Source organism: Chenopodium album, chromosome 15 (assembly GCF_948465745.1).
Source record: "Chenopodium album chromosome 15, dcCheAlbu1.1, whole genome shotgun sequence".
Taxonomy (NCBI): Eukaryota; Viridiplantae; Streptophyta; class Magnoliopsida; order Caryophyllales; family Amaranthaceae; genus Chenopodium; species Chenopodium album.
Window position 1 is genome coordinate 50,332,919 of NC_137848.1, and position 18,747 is coordinate 50,351,665.

General features: G+C 35.3%; 2 protein-coding genes across 5 annotated transcripts; one reads left to right on the forward strand and one right to left on the reverse strand.

Annotated features, from left to right (window-relative positions):
* The first annotated feature begins 714 nt into the window (after positions 1 to 714).
* On the forward strand, positions 715 to 10,516 carry LOC145583287 (putative helicase MAGATAMA 3). 3 transcript variants are annotated; one of them, XM_081640504.1, is made up of 9 exons: positions 716 to 840; positions 949 to 1,080; positions 3,202 to 4,603; positions 5,210 to 5,398; positions 6,484 to 6,579; positions 6,665 to 6,827; positions 6,945 to 7,074; positions 7,503 to 9,269; positions 9,380 to 10,516. In XM_081640504.1, the coding sequence occupies exons 3-9, from the start codon at positions 3,223 to 3,225 to the stop codon at positions 9,662 to 9,664; spliced, it is 4,011 nt and encodes a 1,336-aa protein (XP_081496630.1). In that variant the 5' UTR covers positions 716 to 840; positions 949 to 1,080; positions 3,202 to 3,222; the 3' UTR covers positions 9,665 to 10,516. The 3 variants fall into 3 exon arrangements, with proteins under 3 accessions (XP_081496631.1, XP_081496630.1, XP_081496629.1); XM_081640503.1 differs by having other exon boundaries at positions 717 to 840; positions 943 to 1,080; XM_081640505.1 differs by lacking the exon at positions 949 to 1,080 and having other exon boundaries at positions 715 to 840.
* A 3,855-nt stretch (positions 10,517 to 14,371) lies between these two features.
* Positions 14,372 to 18,166, reverse strand: LOC145583288 (putative auxin efflux carrier component 1b). 2 transcript variants are annotated; one of them, XM_081640507.1, is made up of 6 exons: positions 16,771 to 18,166; positions 15,810 to 16,086; positions 15,627 to 15,712; positions 15,052 to 15,209; positions 14,876 to 14,952; positions 14,372 to 14,621 (listed from the first exon to the last, which is right to left on the reverse strand). In XM_081640507.1, the coding sequence occupies exons 1-6, from the start codon at positions 17,888 to 17,890 to the stop codon at positions 14,549 to 14,551; spliced, it is 1,791 nt and encodes a 596-aa protein (XP_081496633.1). In that variant the 5' UTR covers positions 17,891 to 18,166; the 3' UTR covers positions 14,372 to 14,548. The 2 variants fall into 2 exon arrangements, with proteins under 2 accessions (XP_081496633.1, XP_081496632.1); XM_081640506.1 differs by having other exon boundaries at positions 16,690 to 18,166.
* Positions 18,167 to 18,747: the final 581 nt, after the last annotated feature.

Consider the following 18,747-nt stretch of genomic DNA (forward strand, 5'->3'; position numbering starts at 1 on the left):
AAAAATTTAAACTCAACAATTTCTCATAACGTTCCTAAACTAGTGATTAACCAGAACCACCACCAATCCCCATAGCCACTGGCTCACGACCTTTAGACTCTAGCTAAAAAAGAGAAACACCCTTAACCCATCTCTTTTTTATTGGTTCTACGAATTGATGCCTGGATGTGATATGAGAGTTAGAAAAGAAAGCCAAACAGTTATAGGAAGTACTTTCATCTAATGAGAGAAATCTGTGGCTCGATGCAATGAAGGAAGAGCTGCTTTCGCATTAACTCACTATTTGGTGATTTGGTTCCTATCCTATCCGATTTCGAGTTTGATATCTTAAGAAAAATTGATTTCGAGTTACAACACTACCTCAGCAACAAATTATAACACACACTCCGCAAGTTGATACCTTGACATATATTAGCAAAAACCGAAGAACTTAACAAAACATGAAACATGAAACATGAAACATGAAAATACAATACGTAATACTATAGTTACTTCTACCAATACACAATCAAAGATTTTGATACTCAGTCAAAGTTATGATAAAAGTCAAAGCATGTCAGATATTCAGGTATGGATGGAGGAGTATTATTTTTGGTATGAGAATAAATGTTCACCGTAGATAATATCCAGATCTGATGGATGACATTATATTCGTTTGATTAAATTTCCCGATTTCATCTTCATATAATTTCAGTTTAATTTTTCTCCCAATTGGAGCTTTTCACTTTTACGCTGCAACTTCTCTCTCTTTCTCTCTCCTCCATTGAAGCATACTCTTCACTTCTCCATTGAAGCGCACTTCCAAGCTTTCTCTCTCCTCCATTGAAGCCACCTTCTAAGGTAATAACACAACTTTTCTTTTCTCATCTTAATTTCAATCATCGAATACTAATTTCACAATCTAGGGTTTAATTTTCACACTATCGTTAATTTAATTGTTAGTTTTAGGGTAAGGTTGATTCTCAGATCCGAAGTCAACAAGAGAATCGCTTCAGAACTAACTGTATACCTGAAGTTTGCTTGTTTCCGGGTTATCGGACTCCTCAGATCCAATTTCAGCGAAAGCCGGGTTCTTTTAAAGTGGATTATTGAACTATTTGGTTGTGATTATTCAAGTTATGATTGCTTATTATTAGTGATTTTGTTGCTGCAATTTTGCTATCTGCAATTTGTTTTATGTGATTTTCTTGGAGCCTAATTTGATGATTGAGTGGTCAAATTTGGTTGTTAATGTGTTGCATAATCGAGCCGAGTTTATTCTGTCGAATTCGAGTTGAGTTAGGCTCTAATGAACCTATCTTAAATTTTAGTTTGCGCAGGTTGAGGTATTTGGGCATTAGGTTGAAGTATTTGGGCTTATATGACATTGTCTTAATGTGCACTATGTTTTTGGTATGGTGTTGCCATTGTGCCCTGAGTTTGCTCGATGTAATAGTTGGAGACTGATTTTGTTATTGATCAGTTTTATTTGCCAGTCCGAGCGTGTATGTTTAGTCACTAACTTGTTTTTGATGCTTTGTTGACTGCTGATTTTTTATTCACTGATATTGGATGATAAGATGATTTGGGACTGTAGAGATTAATATTTGACAATGAAAGTTATGTAGACAGTAGACAAAATATGCAAGTTTTTATGTGGTGTGCCAATGGGAACAGCCTATTATATGTTACCATTACTCCCTGCCCCTGTTGTCATGGTAGTGATGGAAAAAACTTGCGGATTTTATGTCTTGCTAAAACAATTATTGTGAGATTCTTACTCTTGACTTCTTCTAGAAATCTAAAACACCCAACACTAGTACCTTGAAATTTCTGTTTATTGATATACCTTACCTTGCTGATATTTGATTGGAAGTGATGAATTATGAGGAGGGGGGTGTTTACATGTGCGGGTTTTGAGATGTAGGTTGGTGTAGTGGTGAGTTGCGAAAGATTGTCGGTGAGAAACCAACCGTATATTGACCCAAAAGCCCCAAGCAATTGGTCATCGTAGATTAGACCACTGTAAACAAAATTTGACAGATGAAACCCAAACCTGAAGTGTTCCCAGTGCTAGAAAAATCTCAATCCTCATTCTATGTGGCTTATATATGAACACAACCACTATCCTAAGAAAAAATGAAAACCCAATTGAAGTCAATGTGTTATTTACTAAATTTGATTAAAACCTCAAACTCAATTGAACCATTGAAAGTTGAAACTGATTATTATTAATTGGAAGTGTTAAATTCCGACCGAGAAATTAGTTTTACACTTATACTCATTACATTTTCCAACTCACTTTGTTCAACTTGAATTTATTCAACATGGCTTGACCTTTATTGACATGATAATATTAGTAATAATTTGATTAAATTTCACCTGTGCGACCACATTGGCTTGACAATTGCTGCTAGTCGATAAGGCTTGAAAGTGCGATATTTGCCCTAATTATCGGAATCTGAATGCACTCAAATGGTTAAAACTGACCCAGATTCCCAGAATAACACAAACATGACATGATCTGATGGCTATGGGTGATCACATGTGGTGGCTGATTGATTTCTGTGTAGCAAGTTCTAGGTCTAAGTCAGTGATAGGATTGTGAAGATTTGTCTATTCCCTCTCTCTCTCTTTTTTTTTTTTTTTTTTTTTTTTTAATTCCCCCACTATAAATCTATAACATTTGGGGGGGGGGGGGTGTTGCTCAGGGTTGTGGGGCTTCCTTATGTTTGCTAACTTTTTTTTGCCCATTTAGATGGGGATTGCGGAAAAATTATCAAATCACATTTTGTAAGATAACGCTTCCCAATCCATAGTGATATAATGCCCACGTATAACTTATTTAAATGAATGTGGCATCTCCTTTTGGAGTTGTTAGTCTTTGAAAATGAGAAAGTTAAGGGCTCTTTTAGAAGTAAAGTTTGTATAAAGATGAAGTAAGTGTTTGGAAAACTTGCTGTAAATAGCTAAATTACAAATTGACAGAAAAGTAATTTGTATCTATGTCTACATTTTTACCAGTCTTTTCAATAATTCTTGCTTAAAATGGTGCATAATTGAAGTGTTTGTATCATCTGGACTGTTACAGAATTCTATAACTTTTATGTCAATATGAATTGCTTATACTCACTTCTTTTCAAATCATTTCTGACAGTTCAAGAATATTTGACAAGTTATAGCTGGAAAAAAACTGAATCTTTTCTGAAATTAATGTCACAGGTTTATGAATGTATGTGAGAAATGGGATCCCGTGGGAGGCCATTATTTGATCTTAATGAAACCCCCGCGGAAATTGATGAAGAGATTGATGTTTCACCTGGTGTCCAGCCTCAAAAAGTTCTCCCCTCTCTAAATTCCTGCACTTCTGATCTTCTTGTGTCATCAGTTGCCCCACCCAGCATTGTAAATAACAATGCCTTTTCTCATGCTTCTTCTGTTTCTGGTTTTCAACCTTTTGTTAGAATAAAAGAGTCCAGATTAGATAGAATTGATGATCAGAAAAGGGCTGGAGATATGGATTTTAACACAGCCTCATTGCCCGAAGTAGGTGAAAATAGTGATAGGAAAGAGGTGACAATGGTAAATTTAGGCAATAAAAATTCTCAAGCTATCGAAAAAGAAGAAGGAGAATGGTCTGATGGGGAATTTACTGAGCCCCTTTTAAGCCAAAGTGTGGAAGAAAAATCATCTCCTAGCAGCAACAAAGACTTAAATGAGCAAGGAGTTGCTGGTGTAGCAGTAAATAAATCTTCTTCTGGGAAGTCCTTGAAGAGAAATTCCCGTGATTCTAGTCCTGCTGATTCCAAGAAAAGTCATCATGATTATTCTTCAGCTAGATCGGATGCTTTAGCAAATGATATTGCAGGTGGCACCAGCCAGAATTTGAATGGAAATGTTGAACTTAATTCTTCCATGGATATTCAGGGAGATTTAGAGCCTGTCCCTAAACAAAAGGAAGTAAAAGGAGTTGAAGCGATTCATGCTTTGAAATGTGCTAATAGTCTAGGTAAACACAAGCTTGATGAGCATAAAGAAGCAATGCTGGGCAAAAAGCGGAGCCGGAAAACAATGTTTCTAAATATAGAAGATGCTAAGCAAGCTGGTGCAGTAAAGTCTCCAACTCCTAAAAGGCAGACTGTTCCAATACCTATTGGCACTCGTCCGGTCAAGGGAACCCGAAGTTTACGGTTATCTGCAGAGCGTAATGGAGAAAAGCAGAATGAGCAAGCAACTAAGGATCAAAATCAGGTTGATTTGCCGTGCAATGAAGAACGTAGTTCCATGGAACCTATTGATCGTAAATCTGAATCCAACAGTGATTTGAATGCAGGGCTTCTAGCTAGGCCTAGAAGATTAAATAGTTCGAATGATCTCTCAGCAGAGGGAAACAGTAAGCCTAATTTGTGGAAACAACCTACTGATTCAAGGCAGTCTAAGGATTCACAGACCCAATCAAGGAAGCTAGCTTCAAGTAGCCATGGCTCAAGCTCAGTTGATGTAAAACTGTTAAACAAAAAAAATCCTCCTAAGAGGCAACTTGTGACCAATAACCAATATCAAGATACTTCAGTGGAGCGTCTTTTGCGAGAAGTGACTAGTGAAAAGTTTTGGCATAATCCAGGTACATATATTTAAGTATTTTGTTTGTATGCTCGTGTATTAATCAGGCTGGCTTTTTTTTTTTTTTTTTTAATATAATTTTTAATATTTATTTTTTGTTTATTTTACACTATCTATCATCTTAGACACATTTTTTGTTGTCTTAAATTTGTGGTTGTACAATTTTATTTTGCTATTCAATTTCATGTTCTAAACATTAGAGGTGATGCAAATAAGAACTTGGTATTAAATGATTTAAAATTGGTTATGCATTCCATTATCCTTTGACAAATGGAGAAAATTATTACAATGGCTATTGCATCGTCATTTTTATAAAAAAAATATTTTTAATGTTAACTTTTAGATATTTTAGAATCCCAAACAATCAACTGATAGTTCTTCCTAGGCCATTATATACTAGGAGTAGTTGATTGAGCATTGAAAATGGAAGTGCATTCTGTATAAATAAAAGCATACATGTGCACTTTTATGAAGTGACTCCTAGACAAGTATATAATGGATATCCTTGATTCGTTTTGCGGAACAAAACCCTCTTTTTTTTTGTTCTATGTATAATTTATTGCTTCAATTCCTGACTGGTCTTTTTTTTTTTTTGAATTTTTGGCAGAGGAATCTGAACTTCAATGTGTCCCTGGTCGGTTTGAATCAGCAGAAGATTATATTAGGGTTTTCGAGCCTTTGCTTTTTGAGGAGTGTCGAGCGCAGCTATACAGCACATGGGAGGAGTTAACTGAAACATCTTCGAGAGATGCGCATGTGATGGTCCGTGTGAAATCTATCGAAAGGCGTGAAAGAGGTAAATGGATATTTCTTTTCCTACATGTGATTTAGTAAGAGCAGCAAGTTTATACTTCTTAATGTAAAAGCAAATGTTTAAGCTGCTGGGTTGATTCTCCAACCTTTGGTGATTAGTCAAGGAACTTGGTGCAATTTAATCAGAATAGCTACATCAGCAGTTATTGCCTAAACTTTGGCTCCTACATCATGTGTTGACATGAATCAACGCACAGCCAGGTATATAATATGGCTTAGACATTGGAAGCTGCACTTTGGCATGATTACTTTAGAGAAGAAAAAAAAACAGGAAGAGGGAGAGTAATATGTGTAGACATTCTACCTTGATCATTTCTGCGTTGCCTTTTGGCTATGAGCTGTAGCAATGTTACTTGGAATCAGGTATTTGTGATGTCTGTCTAAGTGTCTGTCCGACTGCTATTTGGTGAAACTTTACTTGATTCTGGCCCAAAATGAAATGTCAAAGTGTCCTTACTCATGCTGGAGTGTTGAGGATCCAACACGGGTACATGAAGTAAAAAGTAGGAGTAACATAGAGTGCTAGTGTCGTACTCTAGGTGATGGTACATGAAGTGAAGTGAAAAGTATGAGTAACATAGAGTGCTAGTGTTGTACTCTAGTTGATGGTACTGGATATTTTAAAGTTTGAGAAGAAAACTTGGATCTTTCTTTCAAACAGAGTATCTTATGCAGCAGTTGTTATGATATCTTTATTATATGTAGTTTTTAAATGTGGCACTTTGTATATAAAATCTAGTTCTCCATAAAATTGTCTTTTTACCTGTGTTCCAAATTATGGAAGGCATCTTTATATTCATTATTTCCAAAATTAATGTATCAAACACCCAAATCTGTTTCTGATACCAATTTAGCAATACCTGATTCCATGATATGTTGGTCACTTTGTTGTTTTTCTTTCTCTCTAGTTCTTCCTGGAAAAATGTGTCTTATCTCTGAAGTGTAATAATATGCTGTCTGCCTGTGACAAGAAAAAAATATTAATATTTAATAATAATAATGAGGTTACTATTAGATTTATCTGTGTATACTTGGCTCCTTACCTGTTTTTATCTTTTGTGGAGCTAGGATGGTATGATGTGGTGGTTCTACCTGCAAATGAGACCAAATGGACTTTTAAGGAGGGTGATGTTGCAGTTCTTTCTTCTCCAAGGCCTGGTTCAGGTTTGTCCTTATCTTATTTGTGGTTTTTTGCTTCATCTGTACATACAGTACATATTTATAATTTTTTATTTGTTGTTTGGAGCAGCCAGATCTAGGAGAAACGGTAATTCATCTGCTGAAGAACACGAAGAGCCTGAAGGTAGTGCGCGTACTGTGGGTACAGTCAGAAGACACATTCCTCTTGACATTCGCGATCCTCAGGGTGCAATACTTCATTTTTTTGTTGGGGATTCTTATGATCCAAATAGGTCAGTTAAAAGACATCAAATTTGTCTCAAGTTTATTTATGCTCTGCATATTATACCGTTGTATTCCATTGACTACTATTCTTGCAGAGTCTAAAATAATCTATACTTCCTGTACAGCACTGATAATGATCATGTAGTGAAAAAGCTTCAGCCTAGAAGCATCTGGTTCTTAAGTGTACTTGGCTCCCTTGCAACAACACAACGGGAGTATGTTGCACTGCACGCCTTTCGTCGCCTAAACGTTCAGGTGAAATTTATTTTATTTTGTGTTTGATTAGAAAGCTTGAAGGGAAAGGGAGGACAGTGAGAGTGAGGGGTCTATTTTCTATTTTTTGGAAATAGTAAGGGCAGAGAATAGGGAAAAGAATTGGAGGGATCCGTCCTTTCCCTTTTAATAAACCAAAACTTTCATCTTTTTTCCTCTGATTCTGAAGGAATATAGAAGCATACTTCTTCCCTTGCTTCCTCATTTTCTCTTTTCACTGTCCCTACCCTTTATCCCTTGTCCTCCTTCCTGTCCCTTACCTCCCCCTCCCCTTTCCTTCCCTTCCCCTCCCTTCCCTTCATGAAATCTTAACTGAACACATTGTTATGTTTTTGATGTTTTAAATGAAATATGTGCTGAGTGAATTCTTCAATGTTATGATAAACCAAATTTCAACTCAACTATTACAGATGCAAAATGCAATACTAAAGCCAAGTGCTGAACAATTCCCCAAATACGAAGAACAAACTCCTGCAATTCCTGAATGCTTCACTCCAAATTTTGTCGATCATCTTCATAGGACTTTTAATGGTCCTCAGCTATCAGCAATTCAGTGGGCTGCAATGCACACAGCGGCTGGTACTAGTAATGGGTTGACAAAAAGACAAGAGCCATGGCCATTTACTTTAGTTCAAGGTCCTCCTGGAACTGGAAAGACACATACAGTGTGGGGAATGCTGAATTTGATTCATCTGGTTCAATATCAACATTATTATACAGCTTTGCTGAAAAAATTGGCACCTGAAAGCTATAAGCAAAATAATGACAGAAATGCTGACAATAGTTCTTCGGGATCTATTGATGAAGTTTTGCGAAGCATGGATGAGAATCTTTTTCGCACTTTACCAAAACTTTGTCCAAAACCTAGAATGCTGGTATGTGCTCCATCTAATGCTGCTACAGATGAATTGCTTGCACGTGTTCTTGATCGTGGATTCATAGACGGAGAGATGAAGGTTTATAGACCAGATGTAGCACGTGTTGGTGTTGATACACAGTCACGAGCAGCACAAGCTGTCTCTGTCGAACGTAGAACTGAGCAGCTTTTGATCAAAACTCGTGATGAAATCTTTGGATGGTTACAGCAGCTGAGAGGCCGTGAAGCTCATTTGTCTCGCCAGATGACTACTCTTCAGGTGCAACTGAATTCAGCTGCAGCTGCTGGCCGTTCCCAAGGTTCTGTTGGAGTAGATCCTGATGTTCTTATGGCTCGGGACCAGAATCGTGATGCTTTATTGCAAAATCTTGCTGCAGTAGTTGAAGAAAGGGACAAAGTCCTGGTTGAAATGTCTCGTCTTCTCATTTTAGAAGGGAAATTTCGTCCCGGCAGCGGTTTTAATTTGGAGGAAGCTCGTGCCAGTCTAGAAACGAGTTTTGCTAATGAGGCTGAGGTTGTGTTCACTACACTCTCAAGTAGCGGTCGCAAGTTATTTTCACGCCTTACTCATGGCTTTGATATGGTTGTGATTGATGAAGCAGCACAGGCCAGTGAAGTGGGTATCCTTCCTCCTCTTGCTCTTGGAGCAGCCCGTTGTGTTCTTGTAGGTGATCCTCAGCAGCTTCCTGCTACGGTCATCAGCAAGGCAGCTGGAACTTTACTGTATAGCAGAAGTCTTTTTGAGAGATTTCAGCAGGCTGGCTGTCCAACGATGTTATTATCTGTGCAGTATAGAATGCATCCTCAAATCAGGGACTTTCCTTCAAGGTACTTTTATCAGGGGCGGCTTACAGACAGTGAAAGTGTTGCTAGCCAGCCTGATGAGAAATACTACCAAGATCCTTTACTTAGACCATATGTGTTTTTCGATATCACTCATGGTCGTGAGTCACACAGAGGTGGATCGGTGTCGTATCAGAATGTACATGAAGCTCAATTCTGTCTTCGTATGTATGAGCATCTTCATAAAACAGCAAAATCATTGGGATTGGGTAAAGTCACTGTGGGTATAATAACACCTTATAAGCTGCAGTTAAAATGTCTGCAACGTGAGTTTGAGGATGTCCTCAATTCCGAGGAAGGAAGAGATCTGTACATAAATACTGTGGATGCTTTTCAGGGGCAAGAACGTGATGTCATTATTATGTCTTGTGTTCGTGCCTCTAATCATGGAGTTGGTTTTGTTGCTGATATTCGTCGAATGAATGTTGCACTTACTCGAGCACGAAGAGCTCTTTGGGTATTGTAAAAACTTTTTTTTTTAGTATTGATTTATTCTGAGTCGTGTAATGGGAGAGGATTGTTTATTCATTTTAGTATGCGCTGATTTTGTAATTCATTTTTTGACAGGTCATGGGGAATGCTAATGCTCTGATGCAATCTGACGACTGGGGAGCCTTGATTACAGATGCAAAAGCTCGAAATTGTTACATGGATATGGATTCACTTCCAAAAGAATTTTTGATAACCAAAGGACCTCCTTACAACTCTTTTTCTAGTAAATTTTCCTCTGGTGCTAGGAGCTCACGCCCAGGTGGTCCACGACCTAGGTTGTATGATATGCACGCAGAGTCCAAGGCCGGGCCGGTTTTAGATGAAGAAAAACCAAAGCATTTCTCTAATCGCAAGGACTAAGAACCTCTTATCACTGGTGACATTGATCAGGATTTCCTCAAGGACATTTTTTTAACCAGGAGGTCCCGGTATTTTGGCATTCAGAAGAAGCAGACATGCTAAGGATTAAGTGGAAGCACTTGACTGGTCGTCAAGCCGTTGAAAAAGTCTGTGCTGTCAGAAATAGTTGCTACTGATTTGACTACATCTTTTTCGTGTACGGAACTTTCTGGAAAGAATCAAATCAGCTGAAAGATACTGATTCGTCTCTTGGCATTGTGAATTTTTAGTGGCTCTTTGCCAGCATTGATGGCTCAGTGCGTTACTTGGCCATGAAGTTTTGCTGCATGGCAAGCACTTTGCTTCAGCACAAGTCGTGCATGCTTTGGTTGAACCTCTCCAATTACTTCAACATGATCGATTGGTAATGAGGGACTTCAGAGGAGACATGATTGTCTCGCTTTCTGGAGTAACTATTGGCAAGTATAGAGAGCTTTGATTTTGTTGGCTAGCTGCTGATGTTATTCCTCAATGGAATTTAGCGGTTTGATGACTTTGTACTCGTGCCGAGGCTGGTGACTTCAATTATCTGTGCTGCTGGCCTGCTGCTATACAGAGCTTGCTGCAATTGCAATTTGAGGATGCTATGCATATATTTGGAACGTGCATGGGCATTATGATCGTTTGTTTAATCTCAGTTATAGCAGGAAACTACCTTTTATTCATATTTTTTGCATTTATTAAAAGAAATTTATAGAAAAAGTACATGATTTGTACAAGAAAATTCTACTAGTCAACAGGCAAAAAGTATGCTTGTGGAACAATTTTGTACATACACAATTCAGCAATAGATGAAGAATTCTTTCTTTTGCAGGTCTGGTGATTTAGCTTTTAATTATTCTTGCTTTGAAGTACTACTGTATTAATTTTCTTTCCGTTTCCTTTTGTTCTTCCCATTTAAAATCTGATACTAATCATGTTTAAAAATAATCCTAGGGAGTTTGTATGCATGAAAATCTGTATCGTACTCATGTGCACGAGTGTCTGCACTGATTATGCAATTCATTTTAGACACTATAAGATACTTGGTATTTTGAGGATATACGCTGTACATGTTGGTTAGGGCCTGTTCTGATTGACTGAGCTGAACTGAATATTTTATGAGAGAAGGAAATTAAGAACTGAACTGAATTGAAAATAGTCTGAAGAGAACAGACCCTTACTCCCCTCTCTCCTGACATATATAATCAAGCTGATTTTTTTGTTTTTTTAATGTGACAATTGAATATACAACTAAATCTAGAAGATATTGATAGTAGAGTACAACTTGTGCTTAGATCAGAGTAATTTTTTTTTGTATTCCATAGTCCATAAGATGAAAATTTATAGAGGCATACCCGCAAAAAGCCAAGTGCTGAGAAATAATGTGCTATGTCTAACTTGCATTGTGGATTGTGGTTTTGGTCCATGAATACAGGGAGAAAATTTAATACAGGATATAAAAAATATAGGCGAATCTATTGAAAGATTTTAGGTTAGATAAATCTTTGAGCAATACAAAATTTCAAATAATAAGATACTCAAATGTCTTCCCCATTTTTCAGTTTTAGGGTCATTCTAACATATGACCAATTTTATCATAGATGACTTTTGATGAAAATCAAGTGAATGCTAGATCTTTCGTAAAGTTTGGTTTTCAACAATAGCCCAAAAGTCGATATATTGGGGATTTGGGGTTGTTTCTTTCCATATTTTCAATCTTTAATTTGTTTTTAATTTATGTAGCCGAAGTTTCCTTATGAGGTGGAATCCACTTACCAATCCCTTTCTAAAAAAAAAAATTCGTAATCTAGTTAATGAAAAGTCGAAAATTGTTACTCCACTATTTGACAAAACCCAAAAGAAATGAATAAAATCTATAGTAAAACATGCATGCATGCTCAACCCAAAAGAAAAGAACATAAACATCTTCAAAAGTTTATGTTACTTTAAATTAGAATTTCACAGTTAAAAAAAAAATGAGATGCACAAATAAAGTATCAATTCACCAAGAACACACAAAAGCTATTTTATTTTATTTTATTGGAAATAACTTAAAAAAATCTAAACTAGTTCAAACTATGTGTGCTGATGAGAGTGATTAAATTAGTGAAAAGTTGAAAAAAAAAAAAAAAAAAAAAAAAAAAAAAAACAAGTTGACATAGGCAGGCAGGATGCAACAGCAAATTGTCTGGTTTGATTAAGATGTTATGATAATTAATCACCATCATTAAAATCAATTGTGATAAGTACTGCTACAGCATAGTACTATAATTAATATTATTATAATTTTTATTTTACTCCGTATAATATACTTCCTCCGTTTCTTTTTACTTGCAACACAACCTTGTGACACGTGTTTTAAGGTCGGATTTATGTAATGTAAACGGATAAATTGTTCATTATAATTTTTATAAATGATACTTAACCATATTCTAATCTTCGTGTATAAATTATATTGATAAAATCGCTCGTTTACCCTCACTAATCATCTCCTAAAACTGCGTGCCTAAAAGGTGTGTTGCAAGTAAAAGAAAACGGAGGAAGTATGCTTTTTACTATTGGTGTTTCATGAAATCCTGCATGCTTTTGTAAACAGATGTTACGGCTTTTTAGGAAGAGTAATTATGATTACTTTTTTTGACACAAGTAATTATGAATACTACTCACTGAGTCACTGTTGTACTATTGCAGCCTCTAATGTAGCCGACCTAAACCTAAAACCTTGCCTTTTCATATTGTATTAAAGACTCTTTTTCCTCCCTCTTTATTACCCTTTTTCTAGTCTTTTACATGGTACCATTATTTTATTTATCGACGAATTAGAAATAGTTACTACTCAATTTAGTTGTTAAAAAGCGCTTGATTCGACATTTCATTATCAGTAGTTTTTATTGATCCTCTTTTCTTATTAATCTATAATTTCAGATGATTTTTGAAAATAGATGAGAAAAACTAAATACGTATGCTTTACTCCCTCTATCCTTATTTGATAGTCACGTATTTCATTTTTAGTGTCTGTTCTCATACGCTGAACTCAGTTGAACTGAACTAAAAATTAACTGAACTGAACTTATTAATTAGTGATTTTTAACTACGGATTAGTGACCTTTGATTATTTATTATTATACATATGTGTATATACAAATATACATATTAAAATATTTAAGAAAAATATACTATATAATTATAATATTAATGGAAAATATATTAAAAACATAAAACCCCAAAATATTTTAAAAACATATACTATTTAATTAAAAAATAAAATATATTATTATGAAAAAAGAACACAAAACACTTTGTAAAAAATTAACACAATTAAAAAAAAAAGGAAAAGAAAAAAAAAAGTAAAAGCTGGAACGAAATTATTATTATTATTAAAGATTAATTTATTATTATTATCAAAGATTAATTTATTATTATTATTATTATTATTATTATTATTATTATTGTCGTAATAAGAGCTTAAAAGAAAGAAATTTGGCTTTATATCATTAGCAATATCATTAGACATAAACTGAAAATAAACTGAACTGAACTGAAATTCAACGTATGAGAACAGACCCTTAGTGCCTTAAAATGTTAGTGACATTTGCTTTTTTCAAGTACCATTAATATTAATTTTTTTACCAAAATTCTCTCCAATTTGCAAAAATATTTGTGCAAATTTAACTTTCTCATGTAAATTTTGTTTTCCCATGTATAATTACTTTCTCTCTCTACTTTTTGCATACCCAATATAAATTTACTTTTTCAATCTACGTTTTTTTCAATGTACTTTTGCTGCTCTTATTATGTTTATTAATTCTCGTAAAAATTGCCCAAAAATAACTATCAAATAAGAACAGAAGGAGTATTATATTCTACTCCGTATTTTATAGCCTTACTTACAAAGTAATAGGAGTATTTTTTTTTTGTAAAACCAAGTAATCATTTAAAAAAGATAAGTTCAAATAAAAAAGCACAATTTAATGATGAGAAAATCTAATGGGATTACCACATATCAATGTTGATATGATTAAATTACCACATATTTTATAGAATAACACATGCAATAATTTTCAAGTATAGAGTTAGAGATTCTAACAAAAGAATAAGAAAAGAGATATGGAGTAAGAAAAGTTAAATGGTTAATATGTTAGGCCATACTCTTTTGAGCTTCTGGACATGACAGAGCAGATCAGAACAGAGCTAAATTTCCACACACTGCGAAGTAGAATAGGGCCTTAGTCTATTAAAAAATGCGAAATACTTAGCTTTTCTTTTTTGAGGGGATGTTTAGTTTGGTAATTAAAAGTTTAAAATCCAACTATATCATATTGCATACATCAAAACTACATTATCCATTCCCTTTTTTTTTCCTTTTTATTTTCATACAAAAGAGATTCTAGCACCTTGATGGTGAAAGTAAATGTAACCCTTAAGTACAGACAAAGCTTTACCACTTTTTTCTTCACAAAAAAGATCAAAAATAAAGCACCAATTTTAAAGAGGGGTTAACAATTGAAAAAAACAAACATGTTAACATACCACCAAAAACCAAAATTAATATTCTCCCCCAAAGTCAGCTTTTTTCATTTTTCATCAGAGATTGTCTTTTCTTTTATCTCTCTTTAATTCTCATCTACCCTTTTTTTTCTTCGTTTTTCTACCTTGAAATTCTTCTATGATCTCCCAGTTAGATAATAAATTACAAAATAGGCTTCTTCTAAAAATTTAACCAAAAAAAAAAAAAAAAATTGCTGCCAAAAGTTAAGAATCTACTACTAATACTACTGTAAAGTGGCACTGCCTTAAGCCATCCTTCTGTGTTCCACCAGCTTTTTTTAATCATATCATAGCTGGCTTTGCTGCTTCTGCTATTCATCTGAATAGCCCCAGTATGATGTAATATACCAGTGTTATTGGTAGAGCTATCAGCATTCCAAAGATCACACTGCATTTTGATTTCAAGCATGTTAGTGATTTACGAGATTGATATGAGTCCAGCTATTTGCCTAACAGTTAAAACGTGCAATAGAATAGGGGCGAAGGGCAAACATTTGATAAGTACTCTTAAGTCTTAAACCCATTTTAGTGTTTTACTACATGTTAAGTGTATCTTATGAATATGACCACTATATGTTGTTTTAGGCCAAAAATGTAATACGATCACTCATGATTTGAAGGTAGTAGGGAGAGAATTAGTACGCTGTGCTGAGGATATCAGGATGGACATTGTACTCCTTGGCAAAGACAAATGGTACGATTCCTTGAGGTAGAGCAGCCTGAGGATCAAAGCAAACAATAGTAGTAGTGAGCCACATTACATTTATCCGACAATTCACCAAATAAATGGTTGATAGTATGGATGTAATTTCAATTACCTGCACTATGGCGATGTGTAAGAGGGTTCCTCTTAGCCCAACTGCAATGGACGCAGCTGCCATGACAGCCGGTCCAGTGATGAACCTCACTGCTGCAGCAAACGTAGCCACTGAATTCCCACAAGCTATTATCTTCGGTTGCAATGCCATGAACAATCCTACAATTCAACATATACAGTGAGAACCCAGCATAGAAATCTAATCACTTTCTAGGGTGAATTGATCTCATGTTAAACTCCTCTAGTACACTCGACACTTCATTTTAGATCAAACAATGTATGCGTACTCCTTAAAAAATTCATGATATAGCCTTGGAACTTTGGAAGGCTTCGTTCTTATCACCTAAATGAAACTTGCCTGATATTGTTTCTCCTTATAAAATAAACTCGAATAGCCTTTATCAACATTCTAAACTAATCAACCTCAGCTTTATGACCCATATTTAGATTAACTTTCCTCATCGAAATAATCTTTCTGGATCCCATATTAAAATTGCAAGTAAAGAATATTAAACAGGCCGAATGATCAAATTACGCTTAGAAGCTAGAGAGTAGAGAGGAACAAGCAGTGTTTACCGAGACTGAACATAGCCATTCCTAGCCCAGCATCCGAGAGAATTTTGATTGAACTCGCAACAATCGCAGGCATTTCAACATGCCACCTACAAAATATACCATAAAACATCAACACACATTCAGAATTTTGACATTATGATAGTTAAAATAAATTATAAAATCCAGTTTTACAGAGGTACACACCTAAAACAGATCAAGGACCAACAAAGACCAATAAGACTTGAATAAGTGTTAGGGTTCCTGATAAGTTTCCTCCAAACCATTATCAATATAAGCCTTGTCATCACACTAGCCGGAGGCATGCTAGTCGCCTTAGCTTCACCCTGAGCAGCGGCTTTGAGTCGGAGCTCGGTTGTTGAACTCGAACCCAGCTTCGACAGTGTGGGACCATCAACTTCAGGTCCATTCCCACCATTTTTATTACCAAAGCTAAACTCATCTCTTCCATAATCATCATAATCTACATTATGGTAGAAACTAACCCAATATTAATTAATGTAATGTAAAACCCATTAATTAATGAAGCTTTCATTAATACCAAATTACCAACCAACAATATATTGCTAAAAAAAACAACAAATAAGGCCGAATCTTGAACAATCATAGAATCATGCTTCCTAATACCTCAACATTTTGAACAAGAAAGAGCCAAATTACTACAATATCCCCAACATAACTCACCAAAACTCCCGTAGATTATGGAGAGATTTAAACACATTACATCAATCCAAAAACACATGAATAAACTCCCAAAAAATTGAATCATTTAAAATAACGAAAACAACATAAATAACAACATCAACAACTATAATATACTTCCCTAACTATAAAAATTAAAAATTACAACACCAAAATCACATGAAACCAAACACACCCAATTAAAAAATAAATAAATAAATAAAATAAAACAATCTATCAATCCATCAATATACATAAAACAAGCAACATTGAAATACTAACTAACACACAAACAATCCAATTAATACTCACTTTTGTATAAAGTATATTAATCTACCATATCATAAAATAAAAAGATGCATTAATAAAAAGTTTGAAATTAGACCTTTAGTATTAGGAAGCGCTCCATGATCATGATTAATAACATTATTGCTATTAATATTATTATTATTATTATTATACCCACCATTGCCACCTCTAAAAACATGTAATCCTCCTTCAGAAACAGGTGAAGCACTTGAACTCCATACAAACATATGAAGATCTTTCCCACCACCAGCACCGTCAGCAACGGTTGCACCACCACTCTTTTTCTTTACACCACCGGCACCAGACACCGCATTCGGCCCGGCAGCAGGAGAAAATATCCCAGCCGTAGGCGGTGCCGGGTAACCCGAACCAGTACCACCTCCTCTGGCTCCAAATGCAGGGACCCCAGAACCAATTTCCTCATCGAATGCAACATTTCCATAATTCGAAGTCCTAGGACTAACAGTACTCAAACCCTTTCCATTCACAAATGAGTAGAAATCAGTGTGATTAAAACTAGACCCTCTTGGAGTCTGATTCCTTGAAGATTGTAAAGAGTAGATTTCAGCATTTGTTAGGTTTGATGGTCTTGGTGTCATGGAATTAAGTCCATGAGAATGTCTAGAAAACACTTCAGATCTTGAACTAGTCGATTTCCGAACTTTGACATGAATCTTCCCATCCTCTCCAATGGCCGCCTCGGTTTCGAGGGGCTCCTTCCCATCAAGGGATAAGATGTCGGAATCGACCTTGAATGAGATAATCGAACCAGCCGAATCAGGAAATTGTTCTGAAATTAGAAGCTTAGCACCTCTGTACTCAAACAAGAACAACATTAATGTGTACCAAATTATGCACTGTAATACCACAATTTGCACCATTAATGTTCCGGAATCATCTCCATACATTCCCTTTAACAGGGGAATCCCCATTACAAGAGTGTTTGGTAAAGTTGAGAGGGAAAACAGGGTAATTGACCATTCTAAGGAGCCTCTTGAGCTGAGCTTAGACCAGAGGAAAAGGATGACTAAAACGATGAGTTTTTGCAGAGTATCTGCTGCAATGAATCTGTAATTCATGGAATAAGGGTCGTTTGTTGAGATGAAATGGAATGAAAGAAGTGGAACAGCAAAAAGTGCAACAAATCTGTTGATTCCAGAACATTGATCTGGTGAAAATATTTTCCACCATTTTACAGAGCCGTAAGCTAAGATCATAGCAACATACAGTGGAACTACTGCTGTTAAAACATGGTATAAATCTATCCATTTTATCATTTTTGTTGCTCTGTTTTTTTGAGTTTTTTAAGTGGGTTTTTCTGGGGTTTTTGAGGTGAAAAAGATGAGATGTTTTGGTGTTTTTGAGAAAATGGGGATTAACCCATTTGAGGTGGGGGTGAATGGATGAAGAAAATGTGCCGGAAATTCACCGGAAAATTGATTTTCCGGCGAAAGATTGGAGCTTTAAAAGAGGGGGGAAACACAGGGCTCAAAAAAGAGGAGAGAGAGAGAGAGAGAAATGGTGTTGGTGTGAGATGGTGGAAGCAAAGGAAAGTGAAGGTGTGAGTATATTTATGGAGGGATTGGTTGTATGGCAGACAAAGAAATTAAAGTTGGGTCTTTGTGTCTTTTGCCAATGCCATGCGTTTTTTATTTACCAAAAAAATTATTAAAAAAAAATAATGAAATTTTAATTTTTTGGGATTGGAAAAAATGAAAAATAACAAAATATCTAATGGTGTTGAAGATTGTAAATTTGTTTGGATTTGGATGATAAAACCGCTATTCAAATGAATTCCAAAAATAGTGATTTCCATGGTGTGATGGAGAATGGAATTTTTGTCTAGGGGGAAATCTTGTATGAAATGGAAAGAAAAGGAATTTTTTTTTTTTTTTTTGTTTAGAAAAAAGGATTTAATTTTGGATACTCTGTAGTACTCGTAGTACTATCTCTAATATGTATTGCCAAACAAATCTAATATAAGTGTTACCCCATATAAACATTCTAAAGAGACAATTACTCAAGATTTCCAATTCAATTGACTAGATTAGTAGCTTGAATTTGTTTCATCTTCTCCATTATTAGCTTTGCAATTATGGTAATCATATGCGTTTTCATTAAAGAATATCTCTTA

What these genes read in the sequence shown, in the direction of transcription:
- LOC145583287 (XM_081640505.1), top strand. Translation starts at nt 3,223, where the DNA reads ATGGGATCCCGTGGGAGGCCATTATTTGATCTTAATGAAACCCCCGCG. An exon ending in TTCTCCAAGGCCTGGTTCAG is followed by an intron (nt 6,580 to 6,664) that starts GTTTGTCCTTAT and finishes TGTTTGGAGCAG; the next exon opens with CCAGATCTAGGAGAAACGGT. An exon ending in GATTCTTATGATCCAAATAG is followed by an intron (nt 6,828 to 6,944) that starts GTCAGTTAAAAG and finishes CTTCCTGTACAG; the next exon opens with CACTGATAATGATCATGTAG.
- LOC145583288 (XM_081640506.1), bottom strand. Translation starts at nt 17,890, where the DNA reads ATGATAAAATGGATAGATTTATACCATGTTTTAACAGCAGTAGTTCCA. An exon ending in AGCGCTTCCTAATACTAAAG is followed by an intron (nt 16,087 to 16,689) that starts GTCTAATTTCAA and finishes ACCATAATGTAG; the next exon opens with ATTATGATGATTATGGAAGA. An exon ending in AATGGCTATGTTCAGTCTCG is followed by an intron (nt 15,210 to 15,626) that starts GTAAACACTGCT and finishes GTTGAATTGTAG; the next exon opens with GATTGTTCATGGCATTGCAA.